At 37.7% G+C, this 18,964-nt stretch overlaps 1 protein-coding gene across 1 annotated transcript in view; it reads right to left on the minus strand.

The window, feature by feature from the left end:
- Positions 1 to 4,021: 4,021 nt before the first annotated feature.
- The window catches only part of LOC124555461 (transmembrane ascorbate-dependent reductase CYB561), a 49,880-nt gene continuing 34,937 nt past the window's right edge, over positions 4,022 to 18,964 (minus strand). Inside the window, exons 3-5 of the mRNA XM_047129384.1 lie at positions 15,569 to 15,777; positions 12,412 to 12,572; positions 4,022 to 4,432 (exon numbers count right to left, since the gene is read on the minus strand). Of these exons, the coding sequence (XP_046985340.1) occupies positions 4,273 to 4,432; positions 12,412 to 12,572; positions 15,569 to 15,777 (530 nt within the window). The 3' untranslated portion in view covers positions 4,022 to 4,272. The remainder of the gene's footprint in view (positions 4,433 to 12,411; positions 12,573 to 15,568; positions 15,778 to 18,964) is intronic.

An 18,964-nucleotide genomic window follows, 5' to 3' on the forward strand; every position in this document is an offset into this window, starting at 1 on the left:
TGGAGGGAAGGAGACGTTTCTTCGAGAAACACTATTGAGAAAATTCTACTGCCGCCAACAAACATTACGTGCAAGGATCACGAAGATAATATATGAGGAATTAGGACTCATACAGAGGCGTACAGACAGTCATTTTTCCCTCGCTCTATTTGTGAGTGGAACAGGAGGGGAAACCAAGAGTAGTGGTACAGGGTACCCTCCACCACGCACAGTATGGTGGCTTGTGAAGTATCTGTAGATGTAGATCACTCTAGCCTCCTACACTCGTTTCTGATGGAGGAAGGCAGGGTGATAGTCAGTTGAGTTTGAAATCTCCGCAAAATAGCGGCCTATGTTGTTGGAGATAGCAATGGGGTCCACAAGATATCTGCTACGATCAGACCAGAAATTGGGGACTGGAACTCGGTCCCACAGAGCCACCAGAGGTTGGTCCACACAATGGAAGAGGGAGGTCAGATGAGTTGAGCGTGGGCACAAGCTCGCAGTTCCTCTGTCGCATGCACAGTGTACTTGGTGCAGGCACAAGACACGATTGCAAGAGTTACCAAATGGCCAGACACGGCTGTCTTCCTTAGGCCCCTCTGGCCAGGGCATTAAAAAAAGTACAAAAAATTAAGGCAGTTGTAAACCCAGTAAAGGACAAAATTAAGATTAATAAGGTCGACCAGGGAAAAACGTAGTAATTGTAGATGTAGCAACGGAGGAAGAGAAGGAAAAATTGCTGAATAACCAAAAGTTGTGTAAGGTGGTTAAATGCGAAATACCAAAGAAACTAAATCCTCTTGTTATTCTATATGATGTAGCCTCTGTATGAAACATGAGGAACTATACGAAACAATAAAAAGGCAGAACTTTGAAGACAGGACGACGAGTTCAAAAATGGCTATAAGCTGAGATTTAAAAATGGGACCTCGGGAATGTGATGATGTCCATCACGTTGCTGAAGTTACCAGAGCTATGTAGAGGAAAGTAATATCAATGGGCAAGCTGTACACAGGTTTTCACGCAGTCAACGTAAGGGACTATCTTGTGGTACCTCGTTGCCACATTCTCAAGCACTGTACCATGGGGTCGGCTTCCTCCAAGTGTAGCGAGGAAAATCATACACGAAGGGTATGAATTGCATGTAAAAAGCGAGGTAAAAGATCATGTCGAAACTGCCCTACATATAGGATGCTCAGACCGACAGTAATTTCGAGAATTGATTATGGCATGGAATGTAAAAGGGAACAGGATGCCAAAGAGAAAATCCCTGAACAAAAGGAGGAGGGACGCATTGAAGGCAAGCCAATTTAAATAATTTTTTAGGTCGCTTTCAGGCACCCAAAGAAATAGAAATGATCATCAGAATAAAGACGGAGCTTCCTATGCTGGCTGCAGCTCCCTCCTCCCAAAATAGGGTATATAGGCCGACTGAAGACCTAGAGCGGCAAGAGCATCCTGTGGTAGTGGCCACGCAGAAAAGTGAAACGCACAGGGTGGAAGAGTATCCAGTCTAGGAAAATGCAATAACAATCACCAGTGTGCTCCCACCTATAGAAGAATCCACTCCTGTCAGAATACTACCTGCAGCTGCAGACCCTGTCAGAGTATATCCGAGCATTGAACATGTCATGCAATTGGCAAGGCTGGAGCAGCTGACTACCCTGAGCACTGCATCGCGACATGTGGTCCGGGTTGGGCATAAATGTGGTAGGAAAGTCACCTTCTCTGTGATGGAGGCTGTTGAGAGAATATAGCTCAAGGCGATGCAGATGCATCTCCCACCGGCTTCAGAGCCCTGCGAGATCTAGTCAAAAACGAGTTTGAAAGAAGGTGAAAAATTTGATCTTTATGATATCCGCACTCAGTTTTGGCAAACGGGCGCATTGCTTTCGATTGGCAAAAGCATTGACTAGATAACTATACACCCACCATTGTACTTTCAACAAATAGAAGCACAACAGGCCCAAGACAAAGACGGAAGTAGAAATCGATTGCGTTGTCTGAAATTTATACAAACTGCTTTGTCAGTGGAAAAGCAAAACCTGCTGTTGCTGCTCCATGAGTAAATATGATGGAGACATTTTTGGTCAAAATTCAATACCTACAGAGCAAACTTTAATGTTACATGTTTCATGCCCAAAATGGTAAAAAAAAATTGCTTTGCTTATGCCAAAGAATATGCCTACACAGCAGCAATCTGTCCGATGGCAATTAGTTGATTTTCTGGTAAAATTTTTTTTATTTCTTTCTCACTGTTTCTGGTGATTTATGTGCTAGGGCATCCAGGGCAGTGATCTTCCTTAATGTCTTCGCAGTAATCTTTGAAACGTTTATATCACTTGTAAACTTTGTCTTAAACATAGCACAGGTGCCAAAAGCCAACGTCAAGATTTTGGATGTGGTGCTGCAGTTCATTTCATTTTTCAAGTACAATTTAATGCAATCTTCTTTGAAGGTAAAAATTTGCCTAGCACTGAAATAAATACAACCTTTTTGGTTGTCAACAATAAACTAAATATTTCAGACAGCTGAAAATGCAAACATATATTGGGCACCATGTCACTAACTTTTTTTAAAAAGTTATGTACAAAGCACAAAAAATTAAAAATTCCATTACTTTTTCATCATACCCCATGTATCTGCTTTATTGGTAACCAAAACATCTTAACATCTTTACTACATACCGATTTTATATCCTCAACCTTGTGCTGTTGGCCAGACACTTCCTTCACGACTCACCATATGGTTTTAATCTTATCCTGATAATTGGCTTTCTTATTTGCATACAGCATGTTTTTTGCCTGCCTAATGAAATTTTAAAGCACCTTGTACTAGTTTTTGTTATGACCTATTGCAGCTCAGTTGTTGCTACCCCTAAAATTTTGATATAATTCCCACTTTGTTCTAAATCATAGCCTTGTCCCCATTAGCCACCCACATTGCCTGTTAGTGCCAGCACCTTATCTTAAACATGTTAATGGATGGCAATTTTCAAAGAGCATGACAAATGTGTTGAGGAAAGCATTATATTTCTTCTCTAAAGATATGTGCACTACGAATTTCTAAGTTATTTGTTGCCAGTAGATTAATATTTTTAAATATGTTTTTAATTCTATTTTGTGTTCCTACAAATGTGCACGCACACATGCTTTCTATGAAATGAACCAAGAACTTTCTAGCTTGAACAGACTTAAAGGATTTACAGGTAATTTTATCTAATGTGTAACAGTTGGAAAATGTTGCTATCAGAGCACAGGAGGGGTTGACATGCGCCTTTTTTTTTAAAGAGACTGATTTTTTTTAAAAAGAGACTGATTTTTTACAGAATCCACCTGCCCCTGCACAACATTCAATGACTTATTCAGTGCAGTGCTTTGATACATCAACAGATTCAAATGAAATGCCACTTTTCATGTGTATGGCCACTCCCCACTCTGCAAAGAACACCCTGAAAAATAGCCAGCTAACCTGTACCCAGTTATAGGAAGTATCTGAATTGTCCTACTGCTTAAGTGGTGCTCTGGTATACCAACAATGTCAAAGTCAACATCAACAAACAGTTCACTGTCTCTAATACCTCATTTTTGTTCCTTTGTTAGAAACACTTACCTCAGCAAAAATATTTATCAGCTGCATTCAGTCTAAAAAAAAGTGCTGCTATAACACTGCAAGAATTTTTACACGAGAGAGAGAGAGAGAGAGAGAGAGAGAGAGAGAGAGAGAGAGAGAGAGAGAGCATATGTCTAAATACACATGTGCACTTTAACATAACAGTTTCATTGGAATTTGCCAACAGTAGTGAATAATGCACCTCTCTTAATAATATGCAGCCTCACCAGATCTGCAACGACTCCTTTTAGGCAATGGTTGATTGGGTCTTCTGCAATCCTGTTTCAAGCATGATCTAAATTTGAATTAATTCTGCAATTGGAACTGTAGTTTCACACATGGTGTATTATCAAGCCAGTTATTTTAGCAATATTGCATTTTTAAAACTACTGTATTCTGAGCACTACATGTCCAACAAAAACTTCTGTACAGCATTTTATCTCTGTTTTATTTCTGCTTTAATGTTTATACAGAACTAAACAGGACAAACATCTGTATTATACTTTCATACTATTTGTTATACAATAGTCAAAAAGTACACAAATAAAAATGAGGTAAAGACATATAAAAAGTAATAACTTAAGTACATGGAATGCAACAGCAAGCACTGTACATTTAAAATTACATAACAGAAAATATCACAAGGTTTAGGCCAACCACGAAAATGTTTACTGCAGATTATTCATAACCTCCACCAAGAAGTATTTCATCTTCAGGTCGTGGCTGGCGTTTGTATTTTGACTCTGTCAAAATAAACATTACCAGGCATGCAAACACCACAACAGCAACACCGATGAAGTTAATTAATAATGTTTCAGATGTCAAGTCACTGTATTTCCTGGAATGAAAAATGAGGTAATTAGAGTACTTTTGTTATTTCAAGACTACTGAATTGAAAAAAATTCAAGCAGTAATAGTTATAATTTTATTACTTGCAGATATGAAATACTCAGGATACTCAAGACTACATCACAATTTCTTGGCTCAAAACTACTAACACTTTGGAGGGAGAATATTAAGTACATGGTAATCTTACATTCAGGTATCTCGGTGCATGGAAACTGAAAAATAAACAACAATCCTGTCTCAAGTTAGGAGACAAAAGCAGATCAACTAAGTTCACTGGAACAAATGAGAGATACCCTTCACCTGTATCAAACAGGCCACCTTGTATAGTAAAATATGTATCTTACTTCCATGAAACTATACTTAGTAACTGAAGGAGAAAGTTTGATACTTTCTAAATGAGCGGGCTGGTATGCAGGAGCAAGCAGTGAAGTATCAACTAGGTTGAAATTCGTTCTACAGTGCAGTGTAACGTAAAGGAGTGTTGGTGCCTTTACTTTGGATGTATACACACGACTCGGGGATCTGAATGCACTGGACATATGTTCCATATTGTTAAGAAATACCTCTACCTTTCGAGTTAGTATTTATTCGTGTGACTGGTTGTCTTGTCCTCTTATTTTTACCTCCAACAGTCATTTTGCTCTTGTGGATATGCACAGAAATTTGCCTCCTTAGGATGCCATTAAAATCTCTGATAAACTTCTCTGCCTGTAGAAGCACAATTTCTGAAGTGTGTCACTGCATTTAATATAATTATACAACTACGCCATAATACTACCTATAACTGAGTTGTGCTAATTCTTTTCACATTTGCAGACCATAATCTTTTCAGGGTAGGAAACTATTAACTTAGAATCACTGAGGGTATTGAAAGTGAGGTCACTGAACTGAAAAACACAAATGTTCAAAACTAAATGGAAAAATGAAGATGATGTAAACCAGTGAAACCAGATATGTTACTATAATTAATACAAACGAGACTCTGCATTTTAATTGTGGTCCAAATTCACAACATGCTCAAAGAAAACATTTTATTATAAACTGAGATAACAGAAGTTTTGCATTAATATTTATTAAAGGTAAATAACAGACTGAAAAAGGATTTCAGTTAGAAGAAGTAACAAATACGCAAATGTCTAGTTAATGCATGCAATTACGATCACTTATACAGCACACACAACTGTTTTTAATATCATTTCAATTTGTTGTGACAATTGTAAAGCTACTTATCAATATATATTATTTGGTATCCAACATGTGCCTCATGTATCATAAGGGAAATGATTACAATGACTTGCCAGAAAATTTGACATTACAGTCTGTTTTTTTAAGCCACAATTAAGATTTAGTATCATGCATCTGGTATATTGAACCTTATCCTCTTAAAAATAGTGTCACATCCTATGCCCACACTAAGAATGCAAATTCAAATGCAGGATTCTATTAAATTTTGAATTTCTTGAGGACATGATGCAAATCTTGATAACTGCTTCAAAACTGTACATGACAATTTGTTCCATTTTCTGGGAAAAAAAGAACCTTCAAGTACTGTATTTAATGATTTGTGTGTAACTAGTCAATGCCAAAATTGCAACTTCGATAAGGGAAGTTAATTCACACAGCACGTTTCAGCCTGCCTTCCCATTACTAAGCATGGATGCAGAATACAGCACAAACTGCTGAAAAAATGTTTTGCACTTTCACGATCTGCAGTTGGCTTTTTATCAGAAGCCTCACTTTCATTATTCTTTTGACGCCACACAATTACTATGTATGGATACCCGAGTAGTTGGGGTAAAAGTAAACCAGCACTCACTGTAGTTTAAACATATTGGGGCATGGACTGCAAACTGCTTCCTAATTCACACATTCTGCAGAAGGATGCTTTGCATTAGTCACATTTTTTATGAAGTTAACCTGCCTCACAGGTCAATAGGCAAATGGCAAATATTTCTGCACTGCCTCGTATGCCTTATCTTCACGACCTCCGATACTCTAACCAGCATGAGATAATGAGAAATGTAGTTGCCAAAATTCATCTTCCGGCATGCTCTGAAGATTGAAGTCTGACACTTGTCGCTGGACCCTGTTTGGTGTAGTGATGGCGACATTTCAAGCACAGTCTGGTTAAGACTGTTGCAAGTGCTAACTGTGCATTTCATTTGCGAGTCATTCATGGTTCTTGTTTTTCAAGCACAATTTCTAAAACTGCACGAATTAGCGGAAGCTTTCCTGGACCCATTGCACTAAGGGATGGGCAGTGTATAGCACACAGAGGCTTTGAAGGGTGCTGAGAGAGTGAGCAGAGGACAATTGAAAAGCCTGCGTAGTCGGATGTACTCTATGCGAGAATCGAAAGCAAACTCCAGGAGGTAACAGACAAAATGGACGCACCCAGTACAGGAGATCAAAGGAGTCATCAAAGAAGGAAGAATAGGTTGGGTGGCCACACATGGCAGACAAATGGCACGCAAACCTCCTGCGGAGACAGTCACTGCAGTAGGACAGTGGTAGTTCAGCAGCTTCTGCATACATATGCTCAACCACACTAGTGTAGAAGGTGTCAGTGACCAAATGGATGCCACAATGGTGGATAGTATAGGGACAGCGTAAGAGGGACAGCGTAAGAGGGACATATGTGCAGATGCATAAACAAACCACCCATAGCGTAGTTTTGAACAGACAAGAGACTGGTACAAACTGAGGAGGGTGACGCAATCTGCACCCCAGGAAGCATCATTGACAACACACAAGATGTTGAGGGAATGCGTACATGGGATGACCAAGGAAGTTTCCTATCAAGCATGAGCCCCACGAATTTCGTAGTTTCAATGAATGAATGAATGAAAGAAAGAACAACAGGCCCAAGATGTAAAGATGGTGGGAGAAACCACATGTGCCACCAGAAATTAACACACAGGGTTTCGACAGTGGAAAAAACTAAAGCCATCATCAATGCTTCACGAGTAAACACAATCGACACATTGCTGAAGGTGCCGCTCAATGAGATATCTGGATAACTGCAATAGATGGCAAAATTTTGAAATGCAGAAGCTTCAAGTGGTTGTGAGGATACAATTTTATTTCCTAAAAGCAGAGTACAAGTGGATGCTGCGATTCTAAAAGCAACTGTAAATCCTCTGTTGGATCAAAGGCCGTGAATGTTCCATTGGAGGAGAGTCACAATGAGAAAAATGGAGGAGTGTCAGATCAGAGGCTGTCGAGACGGATCCTACTCCTTGAGGTCCACAGAAGCACCAGCTGTCTTGTGCTGTCTGTCTCACTAAGTCCAATGTAGAAAAATGGTTGGTAGTGCACACCAGCAACATGGAAGTTGGCTGGGCAAAGGTATCCCGTGGCGATACCGTCAGAAAGGATCTTTGAGTCAGCGACTGAGAAGACCATTTGCCTTTGTTGGACTACTTTGATCCTTTCGGGTAAGCAGAGGAAGACTCAGGTGTTGGTTGGCTGGCTGGTTGGCTGGAGGAACGTAGGAAGTCTTCACGGGACTACTGCTCCTGTCCTTTCTGGCATGCTGTTTGTGTAGCAGATGACCTCACCCCTTGTGACGAGAGTCTGACGGACTTTTTTGCACAGCAGGACGAGGGAACTGTGATGCTACCATGACACTGGACGATTTCACATCCTTTCACATCCTCTGAGCTGAATTTGATGTCATTTTTGCTTGGCCATGTCCTTCATAGAGTGAGATGTAACAAGAACAGTACTGTAAGTGCCAGATTGTAGAATGCAGGGTTTGCGACTAGCCAATAACTTGCAAGTGACTGGGTAAGAAATTTTTTTCCTTTACCCAGATCTCTTTGACAGCCCATTCATTGAGATGCATGAGAAAATCTTTAGAGGTAGCGGCATGGTCAGCACTGCAATTGATACATCGGGTAGGAGGAGGTGGACAATCTAACTGTTGCGCATCCCTACCACAGGTTACAGATTTGGCCCGGTGTCAACTAGACATTCAAGTATGGCTGAAATGACTACACTGGTAGCAGCACATCGGGTTCAGAATGTACGGGCGGACTGTGACAACTTCATAGCCTGCTTTGATCTTTGACAGAAGCACCACTCAAACTTCCTGGCAGATTAAAACTGTGTGCCGGACCGAGACTCCAATGCGGGACCTTTGCCTTTCGTGGCCAAGTGCCCTATCAAAACGCACTTTGCCGCAGAGTGAAACCTCATTCTGGAAACATCCCCCAAGCTGTGGCTAAGCCATGTCTCCACAATATCCTTTCTTCCTGGAGTGCTAGTTCTGTAAGGTTTGCAGAAGAACATCTGCGAGGTTTGGAAGGTATGAGATGAGCTACTGGCAGAAATGAAGCTGTGGGGACGAGTCATGCTTGGGTAGTTCAGTCAGCAGAGCACTTGTCCATGAAAGGCAAAGATCCTGAGTTTGAGTCTCGATCTGGCACACAGTTTTAATCTGCTAGGAAGTTTTGTATCAGCGCACACACTGCTGCAGAGTGAAAATCCCATTCTGGAAGCAGCACTGTATAAAAAAAGTGTGTGGGCACTAAGGAGTCATCTACCTTATTTCCTCACCTGATGGACGCCAATGACACCCTCACCAGAGAGGTATCTTTGGATTTCGGCCTTGGACCGTTGAGCAGCGAAGCAGCAAGCAGTTTTGCCTGAGAATCAGAAGTAGTTTCCAAAAGCAAAGTTCCATTCTGTGAACGAGAGCAGGATTTCACAGGGCTGGCAATTGCATCGACACCTTTCCGAATAATAAACTGATTTACCATCACAATTGACTGTCTTCAGTACGTGAAACCACGAGGTATCTTTGTGCAGCTGGAAGGGTCTGAATAGTTATCCCACTTCGTTTACGTTTTGTAGACGAACTGTGAAGATGATTGGCTCATTGCGAGAAAATCCCCACAATTGCCAGCATTTCTGATGGTGTATTCCTTGCAACTGGGGGCCCCCTTCACAAGGGGGCATACCTGCTGTAAGTGATTGTTCATACTTCATGTCACACCTCCCAAACACCTTACAGAGGGATCATCGGCAATTTTGGAAGCTCAGGCAATCAGCTCTCCCTGGACCTGGCCTTTACCAGGGGGTACATGTGACCCAGGGCTGGGAAGTATGTGTTATCCAGTCACCTGTTATGTGTCAGACATGTTGCCTGGCCTTCAGAAGTGCACAGAGAGGAAGAAAATGAGGAACTTCAAACACTGAAGCAGAGGAAGGCTAGGAGAAGGTAAAAAATGAAAGGAGCAAAAACCAGTAGTGAGATTGTTCTTATGTCAGCTACAGACAATGCAGAACGTTCCCAAAAAAACAACACATGTTCCCAAGGGAGAGGAGAAAGAATAGCAAGAGGATAGGCATGCAGCACGGAGGGGAAGAAAGATGCTGCAAAGGTTGGGGGCCCCGTGTTAGCCAAGCACGAACCCGCCGAGGAGTGGCGACCCCGAGATGCAATTTTGAGTAGTAGCTTAGTTTTCAAGTCTATTACAGTTCATTGCTTAGTAATTTTGAAGTGATAGTTATATAACAAGCAGTGAACACATTTACCTCTCAAGAACTGAGCCTACAAAGCAAGATTTGCCACACTTTTGGTATTTGTTTAGGCATCAAGTATGGGTGGTATTCTAGTGGTGCTAGTTTGGAATGCTCTGCACAAAACAAACCCATCTGCACTTATGAATGTGGTATCATGTGTTTATATACAACAGTGAGATTTCAGGACACTGGAGATTCAGTGAATAATGCATACAGTCGTTTATTTTAGTTGAAAGACCCATAAATTTTAACAAAATTTAAGGGAACATGATCTAATGTCTGCTGTTTGAAAAATTGAGATAAATATAAAAATTAATTAAACCTAATTACAATTAAACAAAATACTCATGACTTAACAATTTCAGAAAGTTATAAATTATTTGGTACCAAAGTTATTGCAATGTTTCTTTGCATTTCATGGGATAACCTTTCGATTTAGTCATTGCCTCAATCCCGCTCAGTATCAAGTCTACCAGGTGTCCAAGATCTTGATAGATAACTATGAACCCTGAAGTGAGCAGTTACTGTACCAGTTCCCTCTTTACTGGGATTCCATAATGTAACCGATTTTCAGCCTTTCAGCCTCAATTATGTTGAGATCAGGGAGAACACAAGCTACACATTTTGAACAGTCAAGATTGCTTTTCTGACAGTTCTTAAAGCAGATTTTGTTAACTCAGTTTCTTCATACCGCTCACAGACTTTTCTCAACCCGACTTTGTAGTGCCTCCATCCAACCCCTCTGCTATTTCTTCATACGTGTAAGATTCTTCAGAGTGTTACTGCCTCATTCCTTTTACTGTTGTGACCAACGGACACTTTGTGGTACAGGAGATATTGTTTTGAATATCTTCTCCTGTCAGCTCAGTTCACTTTAAAGAAACAAAGCAGCAGCAGCAGCAGCAGCAGCAGCAACAGCAACCACCTGAGTAGTACAGTTTAAACAATGACCAGAATTCTTTTCCTCATTGGATAAAGCAATAACAATACTCACACATCGATTTGTCTGGACAGAATGAACTACCTGCAGCTGCACGAGCATGTAAAATAGTGAAGTTTTTAAACCACTGTCAGCTAAATATATTTATTTATAATAAAAATAAAACATATTGCATTTTCTGAAAGTGATAAATATTTCATACACAAATTGAAAAGAAAATTACAAGCATAATTAATTTATTTAGTATACCACAACCCATTTACATCTCATGACATTTGATAAAACTAAGGGGTGAAACTTCAAAATTTATGTGAACTTGCATTAAAGCTTTTACAAAAGATGTGGTATGCTTTCATAGTTAAGAAGATTGTATCTTGTCTAATTGTGAATGATGTAATACAGCTTTTGCACATTGTGCTTTGAGGGGTCATTTCAATTTTGGATGTGCAAATATAGTTGCATAATGACAAGAAGGATTGCAGACATTATGTTCACCCCCCCCCCCCCCTTTAATACCCTTTATTAGTATTCCTAACACATTCATCTCTTCTCAAGAGACAGTAATCATACCATTCCAGTAACTTGTGCCACACCATCAGTCGTGCATTATTTCATTATAAAGGAGTGTTCAACAAATTATCTGCTTCAGTGTCTGTGGGAAATTAACTAAGCTAAAAATCTTCTTTATCCATAGTGTCAATAGATATCAAAGAAACATTAATGTATTAACGTTTCAGATTTCTTTTTGTAACAGGAAAAGATCTGAACTTTTGAGTTAAATTCCCACAAGGAGTCCAAAAATTTCCAGTTATTTACAGTTTTAGTTTTATGTAGACTAGATTATCTTGCAAAATAATAATAATAATAATAATAATAATAATAATAATAATAATAATAATAATAATAATAATAATAATAATAATACACTTCCTGTAGGAATACACAGTATGGATAACACTTAAATGTCCCACCACTAACGTTGCCATTTGATAGCAATGTTTAGTTTATAAAAATGAATAAATCTAAAAGCTAATGTTAAATAATAAATCAAATTAAAAATATATTTACAAAATAATTAGTGACAGCAACAGGTGTTCATGTGACAACACAACAGGAATACTTAGTTACACACCACTTTTCTTCCTTGCATTTTCAATTCCCATGGCTCTATATAAATCAATATTTTTCTTCAGTCATCAGTAACAGTGACAAGTCACAGACTACTAAAAGAGCAAAATTATATGCACATTATTTTTATTAATGAATTTCTCAGTCAACTACTTTTCACTGATATCAACTTTTGTGAATGAAGACTGACTGTCTTAAAGTAACCCCAAATACAAGCTCTTCACATGCCAGACCAACCAGTGAACCTTAACACTCCCAACTCAAAAATATAAATTTCTGCTACTGTGTCACCATGCTCTTTCCCTGGTGTGCAAATGCAGATTTTTAAAAATCATGATTTACTTAACATTCAATACAAAAATTTTACTTACGGAGTCTGCATGAAGAATGCCTTTTCAGTCATACCAAGAAGAGAAGCGGCGACAGAACATACAAAGGCCATATTTCCAAAGTATACATGTATAGGCAAATATGCCGACCTCAGTGATATTTTTAAGCCAGGGAAAAGAAATGTGACGAACCCAGTTATAAACTGAAACAGAATTTGTTAATTATTTGTAGGAAGCTTTTTACTAGTTTGTGTTGTTAAGCTTAGAAACATAAGCTTTATGTTTAAATACACACACTCTTAATTTTTTTTTAATACAAACTAAGCAAGATCATTAACTTCTGACTGCTAAGGAGAGTGTGCAGTATAGATACATTGTGCTGTCATAACCCCAGCATATGAAACAGCCTATACGCAGACTTCTAACAATATGTTAAAATGGACCAGTCCAATACTTTACTTGATAATGTCACCTCATATACATGAAAGTACGTTGCTCTCAAGCCCTTTATATAGTATGCCATAGTAGAATATAGCTTCTTGAATATTAGTAGATGATCATACAAAAGTGAAACTTTATTGATAATTTAAAAGATTTATTCTCTCAAATATGACATCCACAGATGATTCTGAGAGAAAGAGGTTAACTCTTAATAATTCTGTGATGTAGTAGTCTTACTGGTGTTTACTGACAGGTTCTGATATTTAGTTGCTTAGATCACTTCCCGTTATCTTTACTCACAAGTAAAATTCTTATTGTGCTGCATCATACAGGTAAGAAAAACTCTTGTCATTTAATGTTTTATTTTTGCCTATCAAACATGTTTCACCTATGTTCTGATATGTAAAAATACAACTCAGTTGCAGAAAGTGGAAGTTTCTCTTATTGATATCATCATGGGCTCTATAGTAAGAAGTGTGGGGTAGAGGTTAACAATGCTAGCTGGTGTGCTGCAGGTCACTAGTAATTTTTTATGTAGTGTTCCTCAGTTCTGGAATGTTATTTAAATACCTTATGAACGTGATGTCTAAATATTCAAGGTTGGCATGAACACCAGCATTCTAGGATGTTAATAAGAATAGTGGCACTCTCCATGCAGGAGTTCACTTCTGTTCTGGCTGTGTGGGGGTGTCAGTCAGCAGTGCATGTGCTTTCAGCACTAAGTATATTACTTTATTAACAAGTCTACCCTTGGATTTTGACTCCGTTGTGGTTCTGACGTAGAAAGATGATTAAGCATAATTTAAGTAGCAACTGAGTAACAATGGTTGCAAATAATAATATTATGTATAAATTCTTTCAATGGTATGTTTTTTGCTTTTTCTTTATTAATTATATTTTACATTGTGAGAACTGGAATGAGGGTGATTACATATCTACTTTGTTTTCTGGAGGTACCTGATGAGACTTTCCCGTCAATTGGTTGCACTTTAACTGAACATCAAAGTAAACTGTGCATACAGCTGTGTGGAGATATTAACATTGTTATTTTAGTAATATATACAGCCAAAAAATAAGCTTTTATAAATGTCCCACAATGGACTCTAGAATTAGCACAGTTCATGATCTTCCTTCACCACCATTACACTGCTACAGCAATTTCCAACAGAAATCAAACCAGGTAGTTGAGGCAGGAAGGTATTAATCTAAACAACCAATTAGAGGAAGCAATGTATTTAGTCCATCAAAGATGACTTATACAATCTACTTTAAGTTTACAATGTAGAAAGCTGACTGCAAAGGAACAACTGTGTGTTGCTTTCAATTCATGGAAAAGGAAATGGTTGGGGAATCAACAGGAAACACAAGCCAAGGGAAATACATGAGCCATGCACCCAAGCAATATGTTGTTGTTGTCAGTCCAAAGACAGGTTGATGCAGATCTCCATGCTACTCTATACCGTGCAAGTGTCTTCATCTCCAAGTAACTATTTTAACTTGCATCCATCTGAGTCTGCTTACAGTATTCATCTCTCCCTCCCTCTGATTTTCACCCTCCACACTTCCCTACAATATTAAATTGCTCATCCCTTAATGCCTCTAAACATGTCCTGCCAACTGATCCCTCCTAGTCAAGTTGTGCCACAAATTCCTCTTCTCCGAATTCTGATCATTAGTTACATCAACTACCCATCTAATCTTCAGCATTATTCTGTAGCACCACATTTCTAAAGCTTCTATTCCCTTCTTGCCTAAACTGTTTATCATCCATGTTTCACTTCCATACATGCATACACCCCATACAAATACATTCAGGAAAGACTTCCTGACACTTAATGCTACACTTTATGTTAAATTTCTCTTTTTCAGAAATGATTTCCTTGCCATTGCCACTCTACATTTTATATCCTCTACTTCCACCATAGTTATTTTGCTTCCCAAATATCAAAGCTCGTCTACTACGAGTGTCTCGTTTACTAATCTAATTTCTTCAGCACCACCTGATTTAATTCAACTACATTCCATACAACAAAAACAAAAGGAACAAATAACATATGAATGGTGAAAGCTACTTTTTTTAAGTGATTCAACTGAGGATTCTTTGTTAAACATTGTTTATTTTAATAACTAAAGACTTTTAGCATAGTTTCACAAACTAGCATGAAGATAAAGGTGACATGCAGGTGAAGGAAGAACCACCTATGAATTCCAGAAATTGTCATATCAAATGGAATAATTCTAATAACTATCTTTGACTTGCTTATCAAGGTGAATTACCTGTGAATTCAAAAATTTAACAATTCTACATTTCTTCTAACACAAACATACACAAGATACACCTCAAATGTTCATTGTGGAAAGACAATATTGTTCATTTAAAAATAAGTTATTTAGTTTTTCTTATTGTTCAGTAATCTGTTGACAGTTTCACTTTCGCATCGTCTTACACTAGATCAAGCTCTTGCTCATATATCTGTGCCTCTGGGAACAATTAAAAATGACATTTACCAATACCATTCAGTCTTTTTCACAACTGACTGACTTTAAGATTAACACACACTCAACAAACAACTTCCACAAATTTTATAGAAAAAAAAAAAAAGATTAGAAACATTATGTCCATGTTTGAATTCACACACAGCAGTGCTAGTTAGAACTTAATGTGGAAGTTTGCAAAACTGATGACAAATGTTTTGTTACAGTTAAGCTCTGTTAACACTACAAATGCTTCTACGCAAAAAAGTTTATTTTCTAATACCTGGCAAGCAAATAGTATAACAGCTGTCAACCCAATCCAGCTGTGAAGTGAGTACATATTAGGAATTGGAGGTGTAGCAAGGTTGTGTGAATCGAAGACAGCCTGAAGGCCAATCACAGATAATATAAAAGCAATTATCTGCATCACAGCATGGGTCACCTTCAAGTGGTACTTGCGGAAATTTGGATAAGCACGATACACCATAACACCTGTGAAACAAAAAATAGGGATAACATTCATTCATATGCATAAACTGCATCTTAATAAATATTGTTTTATGCCATACAATTTGCACTTGACAGATCATCCAACAGTAGAGAGGTCTAGTTCTTTTTGTCCTTCCCATTCATTCCAGAAGTCTAGACTCATTCTGAAAATTTAAAGTTTCATCATATGAATGAAGCTATGATTCTACTGTTTTTCATTACAGTCTTCTGATCTAGTTGAGCCCTTTCAGAAGTGCAACCAGCACAAATGTTCTTGTGCACTACTAGCATCTAGAAATGCCTTCCAGTAAATAACCCACTGAAATGTTTCAAATAGTTGAAGAAACTGCTATGGCCATTAGATGCCCAAAGGGTTGAACACTGAAGGTGACAACCAATAAATGAACTTACTTCAGAAGTCCACAACTTTACATCACATGTATCTCCTTTTGTTCTGCACATTTTCTGGTGGAGCACAGTGGCATGACTGTACTGAACTGCTTGTCCATTGCTACTAAGTGGATCTATTCTGACGAAGCTTGGTACATTATGCAAAAAAAAAAAAAAAAAAAAAAAAAAAAAAAAAACAGTTTGAGACATAGCAAGTTGGAAACTACTCCATTTTCTGTGTGTTCTGCTCCCATGAATAACTAAAATGTTTTCACTCTTATTCTACATTTAATACAGCTGCACACGCAATATGAAATACATAGAGGCATACATCAAATTGTTACTCAAGATAAACTCCATTTGAATGTATAGTTAATTTTTTATTTTACCTTCCTGATTACAAGGTTACAATTGGTTTTAGTATAAGCCTGAGCAATTTAAAGTTATGGTTAACCTAAATTACAATGTCATCTCATTAGAAACCATTTTGAGCTAATAGGCATCATAAGTGGTATTGTTACCACTCATTAGAAAGCAAACATTTCCAGTTTTTTGGAAACATATTTTAAATTATTTGAAAATAATTTACATATGAAATAACTGACATTAAAAGTTTGAATCCTAATTTCAAATTCCTGTAAGATTCTTAACTTAAAAGCATTTTATTGCTATGTTTTCTGAATCAGAAAACATTTCTCACTAATTAATTTAGTCACTATGATTGAGAAACTTAGGATCATAACAGACTGATTTCAAGCTGGATGCCATACTTGTAAATAGGGGATGTCACACTGCAGATTAATAATAATGTTCTATGTACTTTTATAATATAATAACCTGCAACACTTACCATATACCATATAATAATGATGTATTAGAGTCTGTGCAAAATAGTAAAAACTAACGATTTTCAAAGCATTGAGGAGTTTCACAAATCTCGCCATATGCTTACACCTGTCTAAATAGTCACCCCTCCACCAAAATCATCAGTCTGCCTGGCAACATGTTAACTCCTGTGTGTGTCAAAGTGAAAGTTTGCTGTTGGGAATAACACTGAACATCTATGCAGCTTTAAGCCTGCAACAGGCAAACAATGATGTAATGAGAACCCTGAGCGAGGTATACAACACACAATGTCTTAAAATCTGTGCTGTGACATGTGTAAGATGTAAGTATTGTGTGTGTATCCTCAAATTGTTAATATTTGGCCACTATTATTTCTGCACAGTGTATTTCAGATTGGTGACTGTACAGCAAGTTTTGTTATGTGCACTTATTTCCATGTTTCTGTCACTGTACATTAGGCCATTGTAAAGTGCAACAAATACTGTGCCTCTGACTAATGGTTGAATTAGTTCTCTTCTGGATATGTTTATGAAGGAAGAGGTATGCTCCTCTTTACCTGTGCAAAACTTATCTGTAAAATGGGAACTGACCAACAACAAAGTTATAGTTCAAATAAAGGGGAAGGAGCCATATTTAAAATTCACTTATTGCATAGTCTACATCAGTGGTCTGCAACTGGTGTGTTGTGGCACACTGTTGTGCCACCACAAACTGAAGGGTGTTACCTGAACATTTAAATATTACTGTAATAAATTAAGATAAGTCTATTTTAGACACTACAAATTTTTATGTTTGGAAAGAAGTTTAAATTAAATTATTTCTTTCAGCTGTAAGTAAAAAGGTACTTTATTCTTTATTTAATACATGCAGATAACATACTTTCACACAAACTAAACATTTTATTTATTCAATATTGTTGTTATACCTCGCTTAAGTTGATTGTATTCCTGCCTGTATCAGTATACTGGCTATGCCATTAAGATTGGAGTTCTTTGTAATACCATATTTTCCCCTAAAATTCTGGGTATTACACCCTCTCATTTTTATTGCCTTAGTGCGATATTTGTTCCAGTTTTTAGCCAATTCTTAAACTTTATTGAGCTTTTCATTCACTGCCAAAGGACCCACAAATTGTCAGACAACAATACAGTATTTCAGTTTGACAATATTGTTATTACATTCTGGACTCCTCACAGAGCATTTCAGTTCAGTTTTATTACAGCTGTGCTCTGCACTAATGAATATTGTGATTGCTACACCAGCATTTTATATTACAGTCTTAAATTTTTTTCGATATGGATAAGTTCATTGTATGGTGTCATCTGACCTTGAGTGCAATTGCTGAAACCATTGAGCCCAAAGAAAGCAGTTCAAAGTCAATACAGTAATGATTATCACTCTTATCAGTTTCTTTGATGTGGTGATAAAATATGCCCAATCACAGACAGTGTTGTCTGTTAAAACTAATGCTGCTGCAGTTCCCATTAAATTGAAACATTTGTCAAGAAAACATTCCTCTCTTTTAAGCAAAGATATGAATCATTTTTGTCGGTTGATACAACAAAATGAAAACAAGTGAAACTTAGTGCTACATCAGCACATGTACAGGATCTTACCTTATTGTAAATGCCAAAAAGAATCACACAGTAGCAGAAACACAGTAAATGCCCACATATAAAGAAATGGTAAAAATAGTCCTTGGTTCAGAAGATGCTAATGAAATTTAAAAACCTTTGTCTGCTGACACCATCAGCTGCTGAGCGAGTGACATGTCCGGAGGAATCAAATTATGAAGAAGAAAATAAAGACCAGTTTTAAGTTCTCACTCCAGATCATTTCAAGTAATTTCTTTTTGTGACTAATAAATTTGTGGTTTGCAATGAATTACTGGGGGAGGACTGCATTATAGTTAGTACAGAAAGAGTTGCCTGTATGACATGCTGAGTGAAAGGAT

This window comes from Schistocerca americana, chromosome X, assembly GCF_021461395.2.
Source record: "Schistocerca americana isolate TAMUIC-IGC-003095 chromosome X, iqSchAmer2.1, whole genome shotgun sequence".
NCBI classification, from domain to species: Eukaryota; Metazoa; Arthropoda; class Insecta; order Orthoptera; family Acrididae; genus Schistocerca; species Schistocerca americana.